The sequence below is a fragment of the Oryx dammah genome, unplaced genomic scaffold (genome assembly GCF_014754425.2).
Source record: "Oryx dammah isolate SB20612 unplaced genomic scaffold, SCBI_Odam_1.1 HiC_scaffold_8, whole genome shotgun sequence".
NCBI classification, from domain to species: domain Eukaryota; kingdom Metazoa; phylum Chordata; class Mammalia; order Artiodactyla; family Bovidae; genus Oryx; species Oryx dammah.
Genome location: NW_024070192.1, coordinates 38,228,201 through 38,239,644, shown reverse-complemented (window position 1 = coordinate 38,239,644; position 11,444 = coordinate 38,228,201). Strand labels below are relative to the sequence as shown.

The 11,444-nt window shown below is 42.8% G+C and overlaps 1 protein-coding gene across 1 annotated transcript; it reads right to left on the bottom strand.

Moving 5' to 3' along the window:
* Window positions 1–6,421: 6,421 nt before the first annotated feature.
* Window positions 6,422–7,477, bottom strand: LOC120866657 (olfactory receptor 1D2-like). The gene has a single exon (XM_040244451.1). The coding sequence runs from the start codon at window positions 7,463–7,465 to the stop codon at window positions 6,422–6,424; it is 1,044 nt and encodes a 347-aa protein (XP_040100385.1). The 5' UTR covers window positions 7,466–7,477.
* Between the last annotated feature and the right edge of the window lie 3,967 nt (window positions 7,478–11,444).

Below are 11,444 nucleotides of genomic sequence, written 5' to 3'. Positions count from 1 at the left end.
GGCAAACACTTGCTGCGCATGCGTTGGCTCCAGGTTTGGCTGCCCGAGTGCCGGCTGCTGTCTCGGCAGCGGATCCAGGCCTTGCCCGCAGTTTCTCTAGTGCCTGGGCCCGCGATGTGCCATGTCCAGGAGCACCCCTTTCCTACACCTGCTGCTTCGTCCCCTCAGGAGTTTCCCGTGAAGTGTGAAACTGGCACTGTCTACATGGAGCATGGGGAGAGATGGAAGAAAGAGGCAGACCTCTCCAGACTGGTAGGTGCAGGTTTAATATGCAAGGAAACTTAGGACGGTTATCTTGAGTGACCGCTAGAGAAGATCTCTGCACCCACCTGCTGGAACCTCAAAAGTGTATTGTTCTTGTTGTTGTTTAGTCGCTAAGTTGTGCTGGACTCTTTTGTGACCCCGTGGACGGTATGTGACCGCCATGTGACTCCATGCCAGGCTTCTCTGTCCCTGGAGTTTCCCAGGCAAGAATATGGCAGTGGGTAGTCACTTCCTTCTGTGGGGGTCTTCCCAACCCAGGAACTCAAACCTCTGTCTCCTGCCTTGGCTGGCATATTCTTTACCTCTGAACCATCAGGGAAGCTTAAAAGTGTATACAGAGGTCAGTTCAGTTCAGTTCAGTTGCTCAGTCATGTCCAACTCTTTGGGACCCAATGAATCGCAGCATGCCAGGCCTCCCTGTCCATTACCAACTCCTGGAGTTTACCCAAACTCATGTCCATAGAGTTGGTGATGCCATCCAGCCATCTCATCCTCTGTCGTCCCCTTCTTCTCCTGCCCCCAATCCCTCCCAGCATCAGGGGCCTTTCCAGTGAGTCAACTCTTCGCATGAGGTGGCCAAAGTACTGGAGTTTCAGCTTCAGCATCAGTCCTTCCAATGAACACCCAGGACTGATCACCTTTAGATGGACTGGTTGGATCTCCTTGCAGTCCAAGGGACTCTCAAGAGTCTTCTCCAACACCACAGGTCAAAAGCATCAGTTCTTTGGCACTCAGCTTTCTTTATAGTCCAACTCTCACATCCATACATGACTACTGGAAAAACCGTAGCCTTGACTAGACGGACCTCTGTTGGAAATGTAATGTCTCTGCTTTTGAATATGCTGTCTAGGTTGGTCATCACTTTTCTTCTAAGGAGTAAGTGTCTTTTAATTTCATGGCTGAAATCACCATCTGCAGTGATTTTGGAGCCCCTCCAAATTTAGCCTGACACTTGTTTCCACCGTTTCCCCATCTATTTGCCATGAAGTGATGGGACCAGATGCCATAACAGGTCAGATCTTTACTTTTACTTCTTTCCTTCTTTTTTCCCCGTATACTCAAACACAACACCTTCTATACACAAATATGCCTTTCTTCCAGTTACCTTACTGAATTCTTTAGTTTTTAGTGGATTTTTCTGGTTTTTCAAGTGTAAATCATTTTACCTGACCTAATTAATCATAGTTTCTTTTTTCTTGCCACTTAACTGCCCTGCCCTGTCTAAAGTCTTATAGCTTGGTCAGGCTCTTCTAAAACATTATACAAAATTGATGAGAGTAGGGGTATTAATATCCATTTAGACTTTAGCACGGAGAAGGTGATGGCACCCCACTCCAGTACTCTTTTCTGGAAACTCCCATGGACAGAGGAGCCTGGTAGGCTGCCGTCCATGCGGTCTCGAAGAGTCGGACACGACTGAGCGACTTCACTTTCACTTTTCACTTTCATGTATTGGAGAAGGAAATGGCAACCCACTCCAGTGTTCTCACTTGGAGAATCCCAGGGACGGGGATGGGGCCGTTTATGGGGTCACACAGAGTTGGACACGGCTGAAGTGACTTAGCAGCAGCAATAGCAGACTTTAGCAGGAATGCTTCTGGAGTATCATATCGTTTGTGATTCACTGTTGTCTTCTAAGTCTTTATTAAATTAATTAAGGTTTCTTTGAATCCCTAATTTGCTGAGAATTTTTTGTTTTTAAACTCAGTGATCAATGTTAAATTTTATCAAATGCCTTTGCTTAACTATCTGATTGTTGTCATTACACGTTGTTTAAAAAAATGTAATCTTAGACTTAGTCTGTTCATATTTCATTTAGAAACTTTGCATCAAATTTCTCGACAAAAGACAGAGCCAGGGCAGCGGGAGTGGGTGCTTGGTGCTGGTAGGAAAGAATTATTAGTTTCCTTGTGTGCTAAGTTCGTGTCCTACTTGTGTCAGACTGTTTGCAACCCTATGAACTGTAGCCTGCCAGGCTCCTCTGTCTGTGGAATTCTCCAGGCAAGAATACTGGAACGGGTTGCATGCCCTCCTCCAGGGGATCTTCCTGACCCAGGAGCAAACCTGGGTCTCCTCTGTCTCCTGCATGGGCAGGCAGGTTGTTTACCTCTAGTGCCACTTGGGAAGCCCATTCCTTAGTTTAAGGAAGGGTAAAAGGATCCAGGACTGTTTTGCTCCCCAGTGGACCTGGAGGGTTGGCAGGGACATCCTCTCCTCTGACTTGACCGAATACTATGCAAGAGTCGGACGTGGTTTAGTGACTACACCACCATGACCACAACGACCACTACAGAGATGGGAAACTAGATTTAAGTTTCTACAATGACACTTGCAGAGACATTACTTTGCTAACAAAGGTCCGTATAGTCAAAGCTATGGTTTTTCCAGTAGTCATGTATGGATGTGAAAGTTGGACCGTAAATAAGGCTGAGGGCTGAAGAATTGATGATTTTGAACTGTGCTGTTGGAGAAGACTTGAGAGTCCCTTGGACTGCCAGTCAATCCTAAAGGAAATCATCCCTGAATATTCATTGGAAGGACTGATGCTGAAGCCCCAATACTTTGTCCTCCTGATGGCGAAGAGACAGCTCACTAGAAAAGTCCCTTCTGTTGGGAAAGATTGAAGGCAGGAGAAGGGGACGACAAAGGATAAGATGGTTGGATGGCATCACCGACTCAATGGACATGAGTCTGAGCAAGCTCCGGGAGATGGTGAAGGACAGGGAAGCCGGGAGTGCTGCAGTCCATGGGGTCGCAAAGAGTCGGACACGACTGAGCGACTGAACAACGGTAATGACGCTGGAGATCTCTGCCCAGCCGCCACTGGAGGGCGCGCGCAACCAGCGGAACCAGCAGGCGTCGCTCCGCGGCGGTTGGGAAAGAACAGAGCGCCGACTTTTCGCGGCTTTTCATTAGCTGGTTCTGCGGGAGTCCCGCTTTTCTGACCTCTTCATTGGCTGTTGGCCGGGTGTCTTTGGTCAGCCCCTCCTGGGGGTTTGAAAGGGGTGGTTTACAAGGACCAATCAGTCAGGGCCTCCCATTGGTCTATCAAACAGGAGGCTCAACCCCTCCTCTGAAGACTTTCCAGTGGATGCTGCCTTACTCTGGCGGCTCTCGCTTTGGGGTGGCCAAGGTTCTCCTCGGCGCTTTAGCCGGCTTCTGTGGCCGAGCCGATGCACTCCGAGTGGCTGTCATCCTCTTTAGCGTTGTTTGCCTCAGATCCACGGCACGCAGGGCTGGATGAGCTTTGAGAGACAGGTGTTACCGGGGTGGATTTGGGGGGCTCAGCAGTGTCAACCCTATAGAAAACGGCTGGAGCATGGGAAGGGATGTCTTACCTTGAGCTAGAGATCTGGAGTGTGGGGTAGAATCCTGAATGGGGAAGGAGATCACTGTAGACAGCCCTTACCCTTTCCTGCCAGAGCTGGGCAGGAGGTATTCCCTTCAGCTGGGATCTCCCAAGGGGAGCATCATACCTTTGAGGGCCCCTTAGACATTTGTATTTGTAGACACTGAAAAAAAAAATTTAGTAATTTTAACTTTGAAGTTTTAGTATTTTGGCGTCAATAATACATTATATATATATGTGTGTGTATGTATGTATGTATGCTGCTACTGCTGCTGCTAAGTCGCCTCAGTCGTGTCCTACTCTGTGCGACCCCATAGACGGCAGCCCGCCAGGCTCCCCCGTCCCTGGGATTCTCCAGGCAAGAACACTGGAGTGGGTTGCCATTTCCTTCTCCATATGTATATATATATGCATATTAGGATTCAGTCATATTATTAGTCCTTGGAAAACTTGTAGGCCCAAGGCAGCATGCCTATAGTGGGTAGTGGAAAAATAATGGTGCTGTCCCACCTCCTCCAACACACACACAAACACACACACAAACACACACATGGTTTTCAGAGAAAAACTGGCTCCCCAGCTCTCTGCAGCCCAGGGCTTGGTGCTGCTGAATAGACGTTTGTAGATAAAAGGCTGAAGGAGCACACTAGAATGGGAACTGGGAGGATCCTTGCCAAACAATAAAATTGAATATGGAAAATGCTCTACAAGCCAGTCTGGCACTGATACTATGGCTTCCCTGATAGCTCAGTTGGTAAAGAATTTGCCTGCAAGGCAGGAGACCCCGGTTTGATTCCTGGGTTGGGAGGATCCACTGGATAAAGGATGGGCTACCCACTCCAGTATTCTTGGGCTTCCCTTGTGGCTCAGCTGGTAAAGAATCCGCCTGCAATATGGGAGACCTGGGTTTGATCCCTGCATTGGGAAGATCCCCTGGAGAATGGAAAGGCCACCCACTCCAGTATTCTGGCCTGGAGAATTCCATGGACTGTATAGTCCATGGGGTTGCAGAGTCGGACACTTAACGACTTTCACTTTCACAGAGTTAGTGGTCTAATCATGTGGGCTTGGGTCAGGAGGTAAGATGCTTATTGTAGTGGGCACTGCCACACTGGCAACCTGGCAAAAACCACTCCAGCAGCATTGGTCACTACCCGTCTGGGTCTCTCTTCTATTGCTCTAAACTTTGAACTACGAAGATAACACAGAGTCTTATTGCTGTGTCTAGGTAATTTTAAGTAGTTTGTTCCTATGTAGACATAGACAATTGTTGGATCAGCAAAATCTATGGAGGAAAGGATTAACTGTGGGTTACTCTTTGGATATCAAAGAAGATATGGGGGTGTGGAAGGAAGATTGCAGACTTATTTTTCATTTACTCTTGACAGTGTTTTTTTTTTAAAGTAACATAAACATGATAAAAAATAAAGCTGCAGAAACTAATAATTAGTGAAAAGTTTCTTTCTTACTCTGATGTCGCTATTTCCCTATCCAGAGGGAACTTCTAAGTTACCTGAATGTCCTTCACAACAGTTTGTGCAAAGAGGCATTTATGTATACAGAATAAAACCTGAACTTTCTAACTAGCTATAGGTGGCTGTCGAAGACAATGCCTCTGCATTGAAAAAATGGAGCTGTGCTTCCCAGATCCCCCTTCAGTGACACGCTTGCTTTCTAGCTGTGGAAAATGCAGCAGTCAGCAGAGAGCCTAGCTGTCAGCTCCTCAAGGGTTTTCTTCAGCTGCACATACCCTCCTTGTTTGCAGCTGCGTCCTTCCCAGGGTAGTCCACACCTGGTGGTTATAAAGCCTATCCATTTTGGCTTGCTGTGAGACAACTCTGATGGTCAGTGTTCACTCCAGATCTCCGTGCTGGGTTGGTCAACTCTTTGTGGCTTGCTTGTAATTTGATTTCCTCCTCTGCCTGATTGAGCTTCTTCACTTGTTCCTTCACGTACATCTATTCCTAACAAACACCTTGTACTCCAAACTCCATCTCAGCACCTGCTTCTGGAGAACCCAGGCTGTGATACTGTCTTGTGGCATCGTCGTCCACCACTCTCATTATTTCAGATTGATTAAATTCTTTGCATATACCCTCCCTGGCAGTGCATCTGGTAAGGGGCAGTTTGGCCTATGACACCTGTAGTGGGGCTAACACAAATCATTGTCTATAAATGGCTTGCAAGCCATTCTCCTAAGAGAAGGTCAGAGCTCAGAAATTTCAGTGAATGTATGTTAGCATGAGTGTATGAATGTATGTTAGCATTAGGCTATAACTGAATATATCTGGATGAGGCTTGGACTGTGGTCTTGTCTGACAAGTTGAAAGATTTCTTTGAGATTTCTTTGAATTTCTTCTGCTATTGATTAAAAGCAGACTCCTTCTGTTAGTCTTGCTGCTGCTGCTGCTAAGTCGCTTCAGTCATGTCCGACTCTGTGCAACCCCATAGACGGCAGCCCACCAGGCTTCCCCATCCCTGGGATTCTCCAGGCAAGAACACTGGAGTGGGTTGCCATTTCCTTCTCCAATGCATGAAAGTGAAAGTGAAGTCACTCAGTCGTGTCCGACTCTTAGTGACCCCGTGGACTGCAGCACACCAGGCTCCTCCATCCATGGGATTTTCCAGGCAAGAGTACTGGAGTTGGGTGCCATTGCCTTCTCCTCTGTTAGTCTTAAGTGTGCCCTTATATATTGCCAAGGCTGGTAAAGTCTAAGGGTCATTGGGTTACACATACATGTCTTTTCTTTACTATAAAGTAAAAAATTCATTCTGGACTGGATTTGTGTCTTAATTAACTCCTGTATCTCATACAGGATAATGCCTTGCACATGATGGAGGCAATTCCCAGACTCCACTTCCGTGCCTCAGTTTCCTTCCTGTCAACCTCTGGAAGGCTTTTCCTAAGAGGAGTCTTCCCAGTGCCCCATGCATGGCCTTGTTCCTCAGGCTGTAGATGAAAGGGTTCATCATGGGGGTCACCACAGCATACATCACTGTGGCTACTGAGTCCTTCATGGAGTAGGTGTCGAGAGGCTTCAGATATACCATACAAAGGGTCCCATAGAAGAGGGAGACCACAGCCAAGTGGGAGCCACAGGTGGAGAAAGCTTTGTGTTTGCTGGAGGCTGATGGCATTCGGAGGATGGCTCTGACAATCCAGACATAGGACATAATCATGATCCCTAAGGGGGTGAAGAAGATGAAGCAGCCTGTGGTAATCTGCACGGTGTGGATCACCTGGGTACTGGAACAGGCCAGCCTCAGCAGGACGGACATCTCACAGAAGATGTACTGGATTCTCCGGGACCCACAGAAGGTCACCTTGGTCATGAGGAGGGTGAGAAAGAGACCGTACAGGACAGAGAGTGCCCAACACAAGGTGAGGAGCAAAATGCAGAACCCAGGGCTCATGGCTGTGATGTAGTGGAGAGGGCGGCAGATGGCCACATAGCGGTCATATGCCATCGTGGCCAGGATGAGGTTGTCCAGGGTCACCAAGCAGATCAGGAAGTAGAGCTGGGTCAGACACCCTGCGTATGAGATGGCTTTGTTCTGGGACTGAAGGTTCACCAATGTCTTGGGGATCGTATTGGTGACAAAGAAGAGGTCGGTGAAGGAGAGGTTGGCCAAGAATAAGTACATGGGAGTGTGCAAGTGGGAATCAAAGCCGATGGCCAAGATGATGAGCATGTTTCCCATTACTGTGACCAGATACATGGACAGGAACATCCAAAACAGGATCTGCTGCTCTTCCGGACTCTCCGAGATCCCCAGGAGTAGGAAGTCAGAGACCCCACTTTGGTTGCCTCCATGCATTTTCCCAGCTGTCTGCAACATCAGCACCAACATATATTTACTAATTGCCTTTGATTGAGTAAGGACATTCAGATAAGCAAAATCAACTATTTTCTTAACAATAGAAATACTTCAGGCTGGATTTCAGAATTTTTTTTCCATAAGCAGCAAAGTAATACCAGAGAAAAAAACATAATGTAGAAAATCTTTATGCAGCCTAATCATTCCAGCAACTTCTAATCTGACATATTCAATATTATGGAAATAATGTCTATGTCTTATTTTAAGTCCTGTCATCTTACAATATCCTTGAAGTGCCTAAAGATTTAGTATGCTGTATTTTGATATTGCATACATTTGAAAATGATATTTGAAGCAGGTATATGCATTATAGCAAATGGATACTGTACAATTAGACAAAGAGGGGAAAAGTAAAAATATTGGAAGGGAAAAGAAAAATGTATTACTGTTTACTGATAAAATGATCTGGGAGGCCTAAAATAGTCAACCAAAATGCCATTGAAAATAAACAAAGGGATATGAGGTTGTGCAGTAAAAAGTACCCAGATCATGCTAGCCTTGTTAAGATTTTAAAAATTTTATACTGTGTAAAGAGTTCTAAGCAGAATGACCAATATAAACGGATTTAAGCAGCGATGTATGTATATATTAACAACTATCTTTCTTTGTGTTTTACCAATAGTGTTTCAAAAATCAGGTGTAGCTGTTGCGTTTTTAACCAGATACTTTTCAGTGCCTATCATGAGACACTATGTTAATAGCTTTTCTAATATTTAAAAATACTGCCAAGGGGCAACTAAGCCCACGCACCACAAACAGCACATGTACTACAATGAAGACCTAGAACAGTCAAAGAGCAGAAACAGAAAAATATGTTAACACTCCTGGTTTAAATTATTTATCATGTTTTATTTAGGCTTTTGTAGTTGTATTTATTAATATAAATGAGGTTTGTCTATAGTTTCTTTTTTTACATGTCATCTTTATCATCTTTTTGGTATGATTTGGTGTACATTAGATTTCAAATTAAACTTGATTTCATTTATTATCAATTCTAGTGTTAAAATTTGTTGGAATTTCTTCAACAGCTTAAGATATGAATTTTAAAATATATTACATGGAATTATTTTTCTAAATAAAAATAGCTTCTATACTCTGTTGGAATCTATTGATTAAAAGGAAAAAAATTCCAGTATGACTCATTCAAGCAATACAGAAAAATTAAAACTAAAATGAAAAATTAATTTAGCCAAGATGATTATTCAAGAAAAATGATTAAAAGTCATCTAAATTGGAAATGAGGAATTATAGTATCTATCTTCACAGATGACATGATCTTGCATATAGTAAACCTTAATAAATATTCCTACTAAAAAACTACAATAATAATGAAGTCAGAAAGATTGCAGGAGCAAGATCAATATAGAAAAATTGATTGCATTTTTTATACTTGCAATAAATAATCAGAAAATGAAATTAAGAAAATGGTTTTATTCATAATTGCACCAAACAGAAAATGATCTTTAGGAATAAATTTAACAAAAATTCAAAATTTATACTCTGAAAACTACAAATATTGTTGAAAGAAATTAAAGATCTAGATAATCAGAAAAAAAAAAAAACATGCTCATGGATTGGAAGACTTAATATTAAGATGGCATAGTCCCCAGCTAGATCTATAGACTAAATACAGCCTCTATCAGAATCCCAGCTGACTTCTTTTTCTAATTTAAATTTATTTATTTTAATTGGAGGCTAATTACTTTACAATATTGTATTGGTTTTGCCATACATCAACATGAATCTGCCACGAGGGTACATGTGTTCCCAATCCTGACCAGCTGACTTCTTTGTAGAACTTCATGTAAATTGATTCAAAAATCCATGTGACATTGCATGAGACCCAGAATAGCCAAAACCATTTTGAAAAACAAAAACAGATTTGGAGGATTGCACTTCCCAATTTCAAAACTTACTACAAAGCAATAAAGGTAGACTTATAGATCAATGGGATAGAATTGAGATTCCAGAAATAAACTCATATGTCTATGGTCAACTGATTTTCAACAAAGATGTCAAGATCAGTGGGGAAAAGATGTTTTCAACAAATAGTTCTGGGCCATTCTGGGCCACCAGGATAGCCATGTGCCAAAAAGGTGAATTCTTACCTTGCACTGTATGCAAAATTTAACTCAAAATTGATGAATGACACAGATATGAGAGCTAACATTATGAAAGGCTCAGAAAAAAATATAGGCAAATCTTCAAACCTTAGATTTGGCAAAGAGTTCTTAGATATGACACCAAAAGCAACAGAAGAAACAATAAATTCAATTTAACCAAAATTAAAAACGTTTGTTCTTCCAATGACAGTATCAAGAAAGTACAAATAATTCCACAGTGGTAGACAATATTTGTAAATTATATATCTGATAGGGTATTTACATGTAGAATATATAAAAAACTCTAATAACCAAATAACGAAAAGAAAAATGACCCAATTAAAAGCAGGCAAATATTCTGAAGGCATTTCTCCAAGGAAGATATACAAATGGCCAATAGGCACCCAGCAAGATGCTGAACATCATTAGTCATCAGGGAAATGCAAATGAAGGCCACCACTTCACACCCTCTAAGAACAATTCAGATAATAAACAGTTCAGAAAATAACAAGCCTTTGCAAGGAGGTGAAGAAATCAGAACACTTCTATACTGCCAATGGGAATGAAAAATGGTGCAGCCATTTTGGAAACAGTTTAGCAGTTCCTCAAAAGGCTAATCACAGAGTTACCAAAAGACTCAGCAGTTCCCCTCTAGGTATCTCCCAAGAGAAATGAAAACATAGGTCCACATACAAACTTGTACATGTTTATAGTAGCATTATAAGTTCAAACGATAAGGAATCTGCCTGCAATGCGGGAGACCATGGTTCCATCCCTGGGTCAGGAAGATCCTTGGAGGTCATGGCAACCCACCCCAGTATTCTTGCCTGGAGAATGGACAGAGGAGCCTGGTGGGGTACAGTCCATGGGGTCACAAAGAGTTGGACATGACTGAGCAACTAATACACATATAATGCTCCAAAGGCGGAAATAATCTATATGTCTGTTTCCTGGGCATGGATAAACAAAATGTGGCACGTCTGTACAACAGAACATTATTCAGCCCTAGAAAGGAATGAAGTACTAGTACATGCCGCAACATGGATGAACCTTGAAAGCATGAAAGAAGCCAGTCACCAAAGACCACATATGACATTATTCCATTCATATGGAAGGCCAGAATAGGGAAATCTATAGAGACAGGAAGTAAGTTCGTGATTGCTTACACGTGAGAGAAGGGTGAGGGTAAGAAGCAGACAGCTGAAGAATACAGGGATTTTTTTGGAGCTGATGGAAACATTCTAAATTTTTTTCTTCTTAATTATTTTATTAAATTTTTTTATTAGAGTAATTATATGATTTACAGTGTTGTGTTAATTTCAAGTACACAGCAAAGTGAATCAGTTATACATATACATATATCCACTCTCTTTTAGATTCTTTTTTCATCTTTTTCCTCAGCCTCCTATTGTCTTCATAAAAGGCACCCATGGGATTGAAGTTGTAGTCAGTGCCTTTTTGCTCTGAGCCCAGGGCAGTTGCTGACATATTTTAGGGTGTATTTCTTCGTGTCCCACTGACTGCTTCGTCCCCAGTCCTTGCTGTTCCTTACTTACTGATTTTTCAGGACCGCATTGAAGAGAATCACCACCCATTTGGCAAAAACTTTGCACTGAATCTGCTGGGTCTTTTGACACCTTACAGCTTGTCCCTCAATCCAAGCCCGTTGCTCCACCTCATGCAATGATTCCTCTTAAGTTCTTGATTTATGATGTCACCTGTTCTCCAGAGTGGTTTTCAATTTTTAAATTATTTTTTAAATTTGTTTATTTTGAAGTGGGATATTTGCAAAGGAGGGAAGTGAATATCGTTTCTATTTTTCTCTATTATGTTGTTTCATTAGAAAAAAA